Genomic DNA, 14,673 nt, shown 5'->3' on the forward strand with positions numbered 1-14,673 from the left:
ACTTTGTCATTTTACTTAGCATAGATTTTTATCAATAATTAACTAGGTATTATCTAAATAAAGGCCGACTCTAAAATTAAATGAGTTTTAGTATGATAAAGATTATTGAGCATTTTCTTTAAAATGAAAATATTTTTTAGATCTCTGAGTTGGGTAGACCTTAAACAAGGTCGGCTTTAGGTATAGGCGGATTAAACTTGTGCTTAAGGCTCACATATTTTGGAGGCCTAAAATAAAAAATAAAAAAAATTTATTAAGTTTTAATTTATTAAAATAAAATTAAGTGTATTGTAAATAACAAATATTCATAAGTTAATTCGCCTTAATTAACTCTATTGAAACATCATCTAAATTTATATATAAATATATATAAGTAGTGGTTAGTACAAACTAGGAAAGTTCCAACTACATAAAGCCTTACTTCATTTTTTCATACTTATCTCTTTTTCTTTATTATACCTCTTTTTCTTTTTCTTTTTTTTTTCCTCTTTTTCTTGCATTTTTTTTCTTTTTTAAGGCAACAATTTTTCACATAAACATAAGCACAAAAAATACAATAAAGATTGTTATGAAATTTAAATAGAATAAATTATGTATGAACGGTTATTAATTTTGATAGTTTTGATCTGCTAATATTAAACCTAAAAAAACACAAATTAAAATGAATGATAATCGACTTCTAAAATCATTGATACACTAAATATGTGAGAATTTTTACTACAATTAATTGAGAAATGAAATTGAATAACAAATTAAATGATGTTTGAATATTTATTGATTTAATTACTTTAATATATCAAATCAATTAAAAATCAATAAATATATTAATAATAAATTGATTTAATAATACCGTACAAATATATTCTAAATAAAGATATAAAAGATACAAAGTACATGGATATCTCCATTTTTCTAAAAAAAAAAAATACAAGGTACAATTCCTAGCAACCCCTAATAAATAAATTATTTCATATTCCTATAAATGTTGGCATTAATTACTATAATTTAAATAATCTTATTATAAAAATATTTAAAAGTCAACTTTTTTAAGATGTAAAATGAATTATTTAAATTCTATTTTTTACAAGGTAAATTTTTTAAAATTTCTCAAAAATTTAAATCATATTTTAAATAGGTATATATATATTATATACAACATTGTTATATATAACAAATTTGGACTTATAAATAATTATTAGGATGTCAAAAATATATATATTTTAAAAAATGTACTAATACACTCAATTTCAAGGCTAGGGTTAGTATAATCAATCTATAGTACATTATTATTATTTATATAATAATATGGATAGAGAATGAGATAAGTCTTTGGGTATTAATAATGAATTATTTTTTCCTTTTTAGTATCCAAAGAGAGGCAAAAGGCAATTAATTTTGATAGGTAGAAATGGATAATAATGGATTGTCCATTTAGTCATATATATATACAATACATACATGATATGCATTGAATTGCATTACTACTAACTACTATATATACTATACTTTGATGAGACTAAAAGATAATGACACCCTAATCTAATCTAGTCTAATCTAATCTAATCATCTCTCTATTATCTACTATTATAATTAGAGATGCACACGGGGCAAGAAATTAGCGGGAAGTATTCCCCCATTCCTATCCCGCCGTTAAGAATTTTAATTTCCATTCCCGCTTATTCTTCATTGGGAATGGAGTGAAAAATCATCTAATATAAGAGCAGGAACGAGATAGGAAATCTCTTAAAAAAATAAAATTTATAATATACAAAACTATTAAACTACATGAAAATTAAAATATTACACATTAATTATTATTTATTAAATTAATTATTATCTAAAACATAATTTAAAATTCATAAAAAAGATACTAATATACTAAAAAAATAGAAATATAAATTATAAATTATAAAATATTTTAAATAAAATACTTAACGGGTTCTCGTCGGGACAGGGAGTGTAATCCTCGTCCTTGCCTCGTTTAACATTTGGGGACAAAAAGTAATTCACATTCCTGTCATGTTTCCCATTTAGACAGGGAATTCCCGCCCCATTAGGGGCGGGTCCCCGCAAAGCCCTATCCTGTGGGAGAAATATATGCATTCCTAATTGCAATAATAATAAGAGAATTTAGTACTCTTCTCGGTGTCATATCGCTATTGGTGTAATTAAGTATCAAATCTCATATAATTTAAAAACTACATATAAAAAGTACTAAAAATTACTAATATACCCAATAACAACACTCTACTAATAATAATGATTAGTGTTTGGTAAGAATATATATTTAAAGAAAAATACCATTTTTGTCTTCTCCATCTTTTCATTTTTACCAATTATATAGACACTACACTAATAACATAATTAATCATCTTTATCATTATTACATAAAGAAAGAAAGAAACTAACTTAATTCAAACAATACAAAACAATAACCAAACACCACCACACAATAATTAATCTAATAATTTATATCAACATTATAAATAAAATTAATTAATATATAAAACTAGTACTATTCCTCTTCTTCTTTTTCTCCATTTATATATTATTATTTATTAATTAAACACTTTGATCCACATTCAACCTTGCAACCATTTCCATAGATTGATTTTCATTTTGTTGACTTTCTTGGTTATAATTATGATTCGATGAAATCAAGGTTTGTTGTTGTTGTTGTTTCATCTTCACATACATTCCATAAACATAAGAACAAAATCCCCAAACACTAAGTACGGCGGAGACAGCCTTACTCCCACCGAACTCATCGCCGTAAACCACCACACCTCCGATCACATTCATAGTCATCAAAGCCGTCATACAAATGCCACCTGTCAATGATGACGTCAGAAAAACCATCCCAGCCGTTCCCATAAAACAGAGTTGCCACGTCACCACATTAAACCCAACCGTTAACCAATACGCCGTCGTTCCCTTATCAAACCCCTCAACGGGTCCGCCCCGGCTCTCCGTTACCATATCCTCGAAACCACCTTTCCCGGCCATCCCCGCGGTTGCCAAGGCGGTTGCCGCCAGCTCCATAACGAGCTGCATTTCCATAACCATCGCGTAACAATACACTTTTCGGTACACTCTCTCCATGACGGGGAGGTACAGGGCGAAGAGGAGCCCCGCCCCAACCGTGCAGAAGAATCCTGCAAAGTACTGCGAACGTGTCGTGCTTTCAGGCTTGTCGTGACTCGAGCTCAGTGCTAACAGCACTGAGCTCGTGACTAACAAAACGACGCAATTGAGATTGGAGAATGTGATTTTTTGTTTGACAATGAGGACGGAGAGGACGAGGGTGAAAGCGAGTTGGGATGAGAGGAGTAAGGCCGAGGTGGAGACGGGGAGGAACGAGTTTCCGTAAGAGAAGAGAAGGTTGTTGAGGCCGAGGAGGAGACCGATGAGGAGGGAGAGGAAGAGGAGATTTGGGGTGAAGCGAGTGAAAGGCTTTCTTGTTGTGGTGTTGAAAAGATAGTAAGGAAGGAAAATGGGTATTAGAAGTAGTGGGAAACCGGCACACTGAACCCAGGTGGAAACCCATATGGATTTCCCATTGTGAATGAAGTAGTATTTTGATAGTAAGCTTGATGAGAGTGAACCAACAAATAAAAACACAAAATTTGTTACCAATAAGGGTATGTATGTTGCCTTGTTCATCACCACCACCACTTCACTTCTTGTACTATTACTACTTCTCTTAGCATCATCATCATGATTAGTAGTATTGTTGTTGTTTTCCATAGAAGAAAAAGAAGATGAAGAAGAGAGTGTTGTTGTTGTTGGTGTTTGTTTTGAGTGATATATGATTATATAATATGGTTATTATTATATGTAGTAGTGAATAGTGAAGATGAAGAGAGGTTTTACTTAAATATTTACTACTGTTATTTCGGCTTATATTGAGGCCTTTTTGGTTTCTATGACTATAAGAGAAGAGAAAGGGTCTTAATGTTATTAGTATAGTATCATATACATGTGATTTTTTTATTTGAAAATAAAAAAAAAAAGGATGGATATTATGCAATATGAATCCAATAAAGGTGATGAGATTATTAAAAGGAAGAAAAAAAGAGTGAAATTTATTATCAAAGATGGTAATTTTTTTTCATTAATTGTTATTGGAAATTAAGAACACATATTAAGAAAAGTGGGTAATTAATGTTGGTGAAAGTAGTTGGGCTGAACAGAAGAGAAGAGAAGATAGTCTATAATTGTGATTATAACAAAAAATGGAATGGAAAGAGAGGAAGGAGAAAAGAGATATGCATATAGATATATATGTGTATGTATATATATGTATCTATATCTATATATACAATACAAACAAAAGATTTTGGAACGGCTACTTTGACTGGTTCATATTCATATACATGGGTTTTCTCTACTTTCTTACACAGTCACAGCTCACCAAACCAAAAAACCATTCTCTTTTACATTAATTGCCAATATATGAGTTCATGGGTATCAATGACAACACTCTAAGCCAAGTGTCACCTTTTGCTTTTCTGGTTATCTGGGTCTTTGCCACGTGTCTTCCTTACAAAGCATGCGATTCTCCGTTTCTTTTCCTTGATGGAGAGTCTTTTAACTTTTTACCATTTACCAATACCATACATGTTTTGTAACGTAAATAACTTTTTCATCATCATCATCATTATTTTTTCTTATAAAGGGGAGAAATAATTTTGTAAATTTTACGTTTTATTATTATTATTATTATTATATAAATTTTCTGATTTCCAATTTGGAGAGGTTCCAAAATTAATGCTTCCCATCTAACAAAATTTTGCTACTTTTTATATTTATTTTCTTTTCTAACAAATATCTCTTTTGTTTTTTTTTATGTATGTATGGATGATAAGTGTGCTCGAATAGGTTATATTTTACCACTTGACAATAGTTTTTCAAAATTGTGCAGCTAGTATTAGAAGGAATAAAAAGAATTAAATATGCAGTCTCAAATATTGGTGATTTTATATCTATTCTATATAAAGTGTGCCTATATAACTGAAATTCTTAGTTTATGAGAAATTCATGATGACTTTTTATTTTTATTTAATAAAATAATAAAATATTATTTATATATAATAAAATAATAATAAAACAAATCCCATTAATATTTGAATTGATATTTGAACTGATATTAAATATTCGAGAATCACAACCCATTTAAAAAGAATACACAAAGGTTAATTCATTGTTTTTTTTTTACTTCTTTAAAAAACTTCATGATCTTTGAGATTGATTATTGTCTCAATCGTACCTCTTTAAAGGTCAATTCATATTATGGTGACAGTAAAATTTTTATTCGGATATTATATACAATTAATATAATGGCAACTCCAATAGTCAAATTAAAATATAGTATCAAAATAATACTTAAAAAAATATAATTTTAACATTAATTTTTTCTTATATTCTAATCACAATACTAAAATTTACCATAAAAAATATTCTTTATTACTATACTAATTTATTAAATTATCTCACATTATAATATTTATATAAATATAAAAATTTAATCATAGACAATATTTTAATATTAAAAACTAAAAAAAAATAGTCTATAGTGTCTCACTATTCAAATATCATAAAATATTTCACTTATTCAAATCACATTAAAAAAAATTAATATGAATTTTAAATTTTTAAAAAATTCAAGATATTTTCACACTTAATATTTTTCAAATATTTAACCCCCAAAAAAAAATAAAGAACAAAAAAATAAAAAATCTTAATATGCCATAGAATAGAAAGATCAGGTATATATATCAAAACTAACAGCTCGGTTCATATTACGACTTCTATAGAGACAAGTGTAAAAAAAATGAAAGGAAAATCATTAATTTGCTTCTTCTTCTTCGTATTGTTTTCGAAGAGAAAAAGAAAAGGTTATCTAATTTGTATAAATTGTATTGGTATTACAAATATACAATACTTTAAATTGTATTGGTTCTACAAAAATACATTACCTTTTTTTTTGAAAAAATACATTACCTAAAAGAGAAATACATTACCTAAAACAAAAACTAAATATAACAATACCTTAAATTGTGTTTTCACATTTATTTAGTCTGAGTTCACATTTATTGATTCACTACATATTTTGTTTTATAATTAATTAATTGTTAATCAATTTTTTTATGTATCTCTATAATTTCTATTTCTTTTATTAATGTGAAACTTTAGCCTTAATTAGTTCCCTTCTAACCTAATAAAATTAAGCCAAATCTACTTCTCACTTCTCTTTCATTATATTTTAATTGATGTTTCTTTACGTGATTCTTTATATATTCTCTATATATTTTTCTAGATATTTAGTCATTGTTATTATTAATGATTTAAAATTGAATTATTGATCTTAGATATTAATTGATAATCAGTATTATTATAATTAATAAGATATTGATTACATTTATGACTCTTTTTATTGATTACGTAGTCATTACTATATTTTTTTATTTTGTCTATCTATTGTTTTATTTGAAAACAGGTGAATAAATGGCTACAATATACACAACAATTAAGGACATCACTCCAACTACAGAAAGTTGGAAGATTGAAATGAGAGTGTTAGAAAAATCTGGAAAGCGGACAAGCAAGAGTTCACCACTCAAATATCAAAAGCTTATGTTAGCAGATAAAAAGGTATACAATTAATTTATTTACCGTTGAAATTGTCAATACTCTACTAATAAATGCTATATTTTCCGAATTCTGACTATAAACACGCTGCAACAGATTATTATTTCATAAATATATTTTTTTCCTTAAAAATGAACACAGGGTAATGATGTTGAAGCAGTAATATTTGGCACTGAAATTGATGCTATAGAAAACACTTTGAAAGTGTTCCACACTTACTACATCAGCAACGCCTATGTAAAAAAAAAACAGCCCCACCTTTCGATAAAAAGCAAGACTACAAATATTCTTGGACAGTGAACTCAAGAACAGAAATCGAAGAAATCCAAACAGAAGACAACCAGGTATCAGCACCAAACTATGATTTCATTCCGTTTAGCAACCTGTATACACCTAAAGAATTCAGCAAACCAATAGGTATTTACAATTTAATTTTCATAAATATATATTCCTCATTGACTAACTATTTAATATTTCAATTTATTAGATATTTTGGCTATTGCTCTCAAAATGAACCCACCAAAAGAAGTCAACACTCCCTATGAACTACATACAATTCAAGAGATCATATATTTAATTGATGAAAGGTAAACTATACATTTAATCTACCACTATAAATACACCCTTGTGTTCATTTTTATTGCGATATATTAAATACTATTTAACAAAATTTATGCTAATACATTTTTTTTCTTTACAAAGTTGTAGCTTCAAACCAGTATGTTTGATGATGTGGGGGCATAAAGTCCACGATGAATGCTTACAAATAGCAGAAGTAATCGAAGACAGACCCATAATATTGGGATCAAAACTAATTGTTCAAACCAAGTTAAACTATTGATATTTAAAAGCAAAAATTCAAAAATTCAATTAACACATACATTTTGATTTAGGGCTGTCTCTATCGTCACGCGACACGAGTACCTTCAAAATCAATCCTCAACTCCCAGAGGCAGAAGCACTGAAGGAATGGTAATACTCATAAAATCAAATACACATACTATTATAGATACACATTTTACAAAAAAAAATTAAATTTTTGTATACTATATTTATAATAATACTTACTCTATTTTAAGGGCGGAGAGTAACGAAACAGAAATTAAAAACGCAATAGCAAACTGCTTGACATATGAATCTTCTCCAAAATCTTTTGTTGGATTACACGAAATAGTGACTAACATCCAAATTTCAGAGTTGACGAAAAATCTGCAACTCAATGAGATAAAACTACTATAATATTTACTTTATAAAATTTTCGTTTCAATATCTTACTATTATTAACACCATTTGATTTGGATGTACAAAAAATATTTTTGGATTGAGGCGGCAATAAAAATAACTGATACTCTCCAGAATTTTTATTACATGTCATGTGACGCATGTCATAAAAAAATAGATTTATACAATTGCGATGAAAAAATCATATGTGACAAGCCAACATGCGGCCAAGAAGGATTTCCTACACCACGGTATATTACAAAAAACATATGATGTTATTGAAATTAAGTTAAAATAAAAAAAATATACTAACAATCTTATTATGCATTTTACAGTGCTATAGCATATGTTGAACTTGATGACAATACAAAGAGCCTATCTGCTGTCATGTTCGCAGATATTGTGGAAAAAATATTTTCGTGTAATGCTGCTCAACTAATGAAATATACTAATATATTGCAAACACTAAGCTTTCTTAAACACTATAATATTTTTAGTTTATTTTTGGATTAACTTAAGAACATATTTAAATCATTAAGCTTTCTTAAACACTAATATATTGCATTCAGTATTTAATAATAATCTCACTTTCAAATAACATAAAAAAAACCTAGCATAAAATTTAATATACGTGCCTCGCACGTAGTTTTTTGCTAGTATATATATATATATATTGTATTTGAAGATTACTAATTTTGAATGTTCACTAGTAATAATACTGTGAATTTAAAAATATCTTCTATTAAGCATTATTTGCAAAATGTTTATAAATTTGTAAATTATTATAGTGATGAATTTTCATAAAAGTCTTAAGTACTATTCAAAAATATGGCTTTTTCTCAAAAAAATCATTTTATTGGAAATTTTTATAAAAAAGTTAAAATAAATGAAAAAAACATCATAAGGTACTTGATTATTTCCTTATGATAACTGGTTACTATTCTGGTGGTTACCATAACGTTCTTGATTACGCTTACTTCATTTTCTCATATTTTTTTTTAAACTGTTTTTTCAATTTCCTCATAAAATAATCTTTTTGAAAAAAACCCATATTTTTGCACAAAAAGTATAAAAATCCATAAAATTTATAATTTTCTCTATTATAGTTTACATATTTATGAAGATTTAATATTTTTGTAAATAAAATTAGTATTTTTTTTTTGTTAAATTTCTTATTTTTCGAAATTACTCCCCAAAAAACCTGAGTATGAAATTATTGGGCTTGAAATAAAAAACATTAAAAAGAACGGCCCATAAAAATAGGTTGGCGGGAATGACGCCTCAGGCCCATAAGGTCTGGTTTTGGCGGGAAAAAGGTGTTAGATTTGGCGCCATAAAGAAGAAGAAGAAAAACAGGTTGAATCCCTTTACTCATTTCTCTCTGAAACTCAAAACTCAAATCCTCACACTTCAGACCTCAAAACCCTCACACAATCGAAGACGATCCTTAGCTATGGAGGCTTTCGGGACCGGTGGATTCATGGAGGACGAGAAGGCTGTCCGAGTCGAAACCAGCTTTCTCGACTTTCTCAAGAGGTACTTCTTCTTCTTCTTCTTACTTTTTTTTTCCTTCGTGTCTTTCGATTCTTCTAACATTTCAATCCAACAGCTTTAAGATTTCTGGTGAGTTGTATTACGAAACTGAGATTGAAGTCATGAGAGCCAACGAGTCGAACACTATGTTCGTCGATTTCTCTCATGTCATGTCATTTAGCAATCTTCTCCAGAAGGCTATCTCCGATGAGTATCTCAGATTCGAACCTTATTTGAAGAACGCTTGCAAGAGATTCGTCATGGACCTGAGACCTACCTTTATTTCTGATGATAACCCTAATAAGGACATCAACCTTGCCTTCTTCAACCTCCCCGTAGCCAAAAGGTTTGTTTCTCATTAAACCGACTAAATTCGTTTTATATACGTATAAAATTTGCCCAAGTTTATTTCCCTTTTTTGCTGTATGACCAAAAGACCTTGGTCCTTAGTGACATTTCTGCAGCAGCTATGGCAGCAGCGGTTTATTAATAGTATGGAAGAGAAATACATGTATTTTTGAACAAAAAGTGTATTCAATTGAGTGTGATGATATGATGATTAAATAGGTGCTGAAAGCAAGAATTTCGCTTATTGATAGGACAAGGTTATCATTGATTTTTGTGTAAAATGTAGCATTTTATTATCTTGAGGCTGCTGGTTTGTGTGTAATTTTGCTTGTCCGATTAATGAAATCTCCTTTTTTGATTAAAAAAAATGCTCTCCAATCCGGTTTCCTGTTACGTTGCTCTACAATTTCGTGTTCTATATTTATTTTGCAGGTTGAGGGAGCTAACGACAGCAGAGATTGGTAAACTAGTCTCTGTATCGGGAGTGGTGACTCGTACAAGTGAGGTTCGACCTGAGCTTCTCCAGGGGACTTTCAAGTGTTTGGAATGTGGAGGAGTCATTAAGAACGTTGAACAGCAATTTAAGTACACTGAGGTGTTTATCTTTTCTCATTTTTGATATTCAAATACTTCTGCATTTGGGGCAGTTTTTTCTTTTTCCTTTTTTCAATTTTTATTTGACTACAATTTTTGTTAATGATTTCCTTTTTGCATTTGGGGGTCACAGCCTACAATATGCATGAATGCAACCTGTGCCAATAGAACAAAGTGGGCATTACTCAGGCAAGAGAGCAAATTTGCAGACTGGCAGAGGGTACGGATGCAGGAGACTTCCAAGGAGATTCCTGCTGGTTCCCTTCCCAGATCATTGGATGTTATTATCCGACATGAGATAGTGGAAAAAGCAAGGGCAGGCGACACGTAAGATTTTACAATTTTGCTTTTCTACGTCTCCTCGTATTGATCAGCATTCTCAAATGGTATTCAGTCTTAAATACTAATCCAGGAGTATTCACCGTTTCATTCATTACGTTTTTTACAGGGTAGTCTTCACAGGCACTGTTGTTGTGATACCCGACATTATGGCATTGGCCTCACCTGGAGAGAGAGCAGAGTGTCGCCGGGAAGCTTCTTCACGCAAGGATTCAATGGCTGGACAAGAAGGTGTGAGGGGCCTTAGAGCATTAGGAGTCAGAGATCTCTCTTACAGCCTTGCATTTATTGCCAATTCAGTTCAGGTTGGTTATGATTGGTTTTTTGCAGTAAAAAGGTCATTGTTATCATGTTGACCTTCTGATTGGTTCCTCATATTTTTATTCTTAATGTTTAGATTTCTGATGGAAGAAGGGATAATGATATAAGGAATAGAAAGAAGGATGCTGATGAAGATGAGACCCAGCAATTCACAGTAAGTTCTTGATGCACTTTTCATAATCATATTATGTAGATACTTTCTTGCCTCAAATTTAGTTGTTATAAGTTTATAACTCATCTTTATGATCATGATGTTGTAGTTTATTAGTAAGCATGACTAAGCCTTTTAAAGTAAAGAATTGTAGTGCTCGTTTAATTAACTTTTTCAAAACTGCCTTGGTTTCTCTCTTATCATTTTGGTTCCATAACATGGTTCTAGAGTAAGTGTTATGCATTCGGGGCCTATTGTTTGATTCCATAACTTGGTTATCATTTGTGAATTTCGCAGCCTGAAGAGTTGGATGAAGTTCAAAGAATGAGGAATATCCCGGATTTCTTCAATAAGCTTGTTGATAGTGTTGCCCCAACTGTCTTTGGTCACCAAGACATTAAGCGAGCAATCCTGCTTATGCTGATGAGTGGTGTCCACAAAGTCACCCATGAAGGCATCAACTTAAGAGGAGATATCAATGTTTGCATTGTTGGAGATCCTAGTTGCGCAAAGTCTCAGTTTCTTAAGTATGTGAATCTTAGTCTTCTCATTGCCCCATTTACAGTTTTACAGATTGAATCTTTCATAATGCTTGTCTTTTATATATGCCACAGGTATACTTCGGGTATAGTTCCAAGATCTGTTTACACGTCTGGAAAATCTTCCTCAGCTGCTGGGTTAACTGCTACAGTTGCCAAAGAACCTGAAACTGGTGAATTCTGCATAGAGGTATCCCTGCAAAATCCTTGAATTTACTTCCTTTTTTCAGTTCAATCTTCATTTTGAGGATCAAGATCTCAGCAGAAATTTTTCAAGTATTGTGGAGTCTTATTACATTCTCTTCCGTTGACTGGTCCAAAAGGAATTTATACTTGAAATTTGTTGACACAGATGAAATAGCCAATGTTTCTTTGCATGTTGAGTTCTTTGTTTTATCTTATAATCTTATTGCATATCTGTTCTTTATTTTAGTCCTTGATTATAATTTATTTTGTGTCCCAGGCTGGTGCACTGATGCTTGCTGATAATGGCATATGTTGCATTGATGAATTTGACAAGATGGATGTCAGAGATCAGGTATGTCCTCCGTTACTTTTTTTTCCTAAAAAAACATTGTAATGAAAATTGTGTCTGGAATCTGATGAATGAATTGACTTTGAAGGTTGCCATTCATGAAGCCATGGAACAACAAACCATAAGCATTACAAAAGCAGGAATACAAGCAACACTGAACGCTCGAACATCAATTCTCGCTGCTGCCAACCCCACAGGGGGGCGTTACGATAAATCTAAACCACTTAAGGTGAGAGCTCCATTTACTGTTTTAAATTTTTCATTTTTTCTTTAATAAAGACTATCAAATGTTTTTGATATGATTCTGAACTTTAGCAGTATGAACTTGCTAAAGTTGGAGCTTTTGGATGTTATACTCACTTTTAATGTGCTTTTTTTTTGGCAGTATAATGTGGCTCTTCCTCCTGCTATTCTTTCAAGGTTTGATCTAGTATATGTAATGATTGATGACCCAGATGATCAAACAGATTACCACATTGCCCACCACATCGTGAGGGTACATCAAAAGCGTGAAGAAGCTCTTTCTCCTACATTTACTACTGCACAACTCAAACGTTACATTGGATATGCAAAAACTCTGAAGCCAAAGGTTTGCTACAAGTCCTTTTTTACGGGAGTTTTGTTTCTCCCACTTTCTATTCTTATTTGTTTTTGTTTCTGCCCTGTAGATGAGTACAGAAGCCAGAAAATTGTTGGTGGAGTCCTATGTAACTCTCCGTAGAGGAGATACTGCTCCAGGGAGTCGAGTTGCTTATCGTATGACTGTTAGGCAACTGGAGGCATTGATCAGACTTTCAGAGGCCATCGCTAGAAGTCATTTGGAAACTCAGGTGTGTTGAAGTGAAATTCAGTATTGCCAATTTTATACAAATTTCTCCATGACACTTAAAAACTGAGTTTTACTTTCCAATAGATATTTGCTCGCCATGTCCGATTAGCAGTGAGATTGCTGAAAACATCCATAATCAGGTAAGAATGATAAAGCTCTCTTGTCATTTTGTTTTATCTTTCTGTTTTTTATGACCATAATGTGTGTTATATTTTACCTTAACAGTGTGGAATCTAGTGAGATAGATCTATCTGAATTTGATGAAGAAATAAATCACGATAATGGTGACGATGGTAATGAAAATAACAATGCTGGCGAAGGCGGTGAACAACCAAGTAATAATGCTGCCCCTGATCCAGCTTCTACTAACAATGGTAAGTTTTATACCAAATATCATAATTTCTTTTCCTTGCCTTGTGTAAATGCTTACCGATTATGTGGTGCAGAAAATGGGGGAGGTTCTGCCCAACAACCACAACAAGCAAAGAAACTCGTGATAAGCGATGAATATTTCCAAAGGGTAACTCATGCCCTTGTTATGCGCCTTAGACAACATGAAGAAACAGTTAGGATTGAAGGTCAGCCTTGTGCTTTGGTTGATTTTAACAGCTTGTAAATGCTAACAATAAATATTTGGTGATTATGTTATAAAGCATGGTTGTTTTCGTTTGCAGGAACCGGACTAGCTGGAATGAGGCAGAGGGATTTGATCCAGTGGTATGTGAATCAACAGAATGAGAAAAACAACTACAGCACGATGGAAGAGGCAGCAAGCGAAGTTTCGAAAATCAAAGCTATTATAGAGGTAATAAAATATGGTTTTGTGTGAGTTTGATAGTCAATACTAAATGAAATACTAAAAATAAGTGTTTGTTAATTTTAGAGTTTGATTCGAAGAGAAGGGCATTTGATAGTGTTGGACGATGGAGGACAAGCAGCAGCGGACGGTGAAGGACGACCATCGTCATCTAGAAATGATAGAATATTAGCCGTAGCTCCCAATTATGTCATTGAATAATGTAGTGGTTAGTTGTAGTTGTAGTTGTAGTTGTAGTCTTCCATTTAGAAGACATTTTTTGTTCCTTATTTTTATTGTTGTGTTTAAACTTGTAACAAAGCATTTATTATTATTATTTTTTTGTCTTATTAAAAAGGGTATATCCATAAGATTTAGAGGTACAACATTGTACAAAGCATCTAAACATCATATGTCATATTGCTATTTGTGCAAGTTCCTTATCGGGTTTTATATATTTTAAGTTAAATGGAATTATGTGAAATTTAACTGAGAAATTGTACTTTTTATGCTTAAACCAAAATTAAATAAGGATCTAAAGTTTGTCGCTCTTTCAAAATGATGCTCATTTTTCATTAGGTTTCAAATTACACCTTCCATTTGAAAGGTCTCACTTTCCCTTTATCAAATAGAACGACAAAATGTCACCAATCACTACTTGTATGGCTTGTCTATGCCTCTATGGGCAAAGCTTTAAACTTGAAATCCTAAATTGCAAATCACTAATTTTCATATAATTAGCGTTTAGTTAGTTTCTTGTGTGGTTTTCATTCATTTTTTTTTTTTTTGGTATAAAACGAGTTTTGGTAAAATATG

At 31.1% G+C, this 14,673-nt stretch overlaps 2 protein-coding genes and 1 long non-coding RNA gene across 3 annotated transcripts; 2 read left to right on the plus strand and 1 right to left on the minus strand.

Annotated features, from left to right (window-relative positions):
- Nucleotides 1–2,432: 2,432 nt before the first annotated feature.
- LOC115697004 (probable purine permease 4) lies at nt 2,433–4,285 on the minus strand. Its single transcript, XM_030623905.2, has one exon. The coding sequence runs from the start codon at nt 3,745–3,747 to the stop codon at nt 2,563–2,565; it is 1,185 nt and encodes a 394-aa protein (XP_030479765.2). The 5' UTR covers nt 3,748–4,285; the 3' UTR covers nt 2,433–2,562.
- Nucleotides 4,286–6,469: 2,184 nt separating this feature from the next.
- LOC115705812 (uncharacterized) lies at nt 6,470–7,875 on the plus strand. The gene is made up of 3 exons (XR_009683396.1): nt 6,470–6,654; nt 6,793–7,068; nt 7,545–7,875. It is a non-coding gene; the product is annotated as an uncharacterized LOC115705812 (long non-coding RNA).
- A 1,335-nt stretch (nt 7,876–9,210) lies between these two features.
- Nucleotides 9,211–14,289, plus strand: LOC115697859 (DNA replication licensing factor MCM6). Its single transcript, XM_030625018.2, has 17 exons — nt 9,211–9,408; nt 9,482–9,751; nt 10,186–10,348; nt 10,481–10,674; nt 10,796–10,991; nt 11,084–11,161; nt 11,456–11,685; nt 11,773–11,887; nt 12,161–12,235; nt 12,321–12,461; nt 12,618–12,821; nt 12,901–13,062; nt 13,146–13,201; nt 13,287–13,435; nt 13,508–13,639; nt 13,736–13,866; nt 13,945–14,289. Exons 1-17 carry the CDS (start codon nt 9,326–9,328, stop codon nt 14,077–14,079), a joined length of 2,514 nt encoding a protein of 837 aa, XP_030480878.1. The 5' UTR covers nt 9,211–9,325; the 3' UTR covers nt 14,080–14,289.
- Nucleotides 14,290–14,673: the final 384 nt, after the last annotated feature.

The sequence above is a fragment of the Cannabis sativa genome, chromosome 7 (assembly GCF_029168945.1).
Source record: "Cannabis sativa cultivar Pink pepper isolate KNU-18-1 chromosome 7, ASM2916894v1, whole genome shotgun sequence".
In the NCBI taxonomy this organism is placed as follows: Eukaryota; Viridiplantae; Streptophyta; class Magnoliopsida; order Rosales; family Cannabaceae; genus Cannabis; species Cannabis sativa.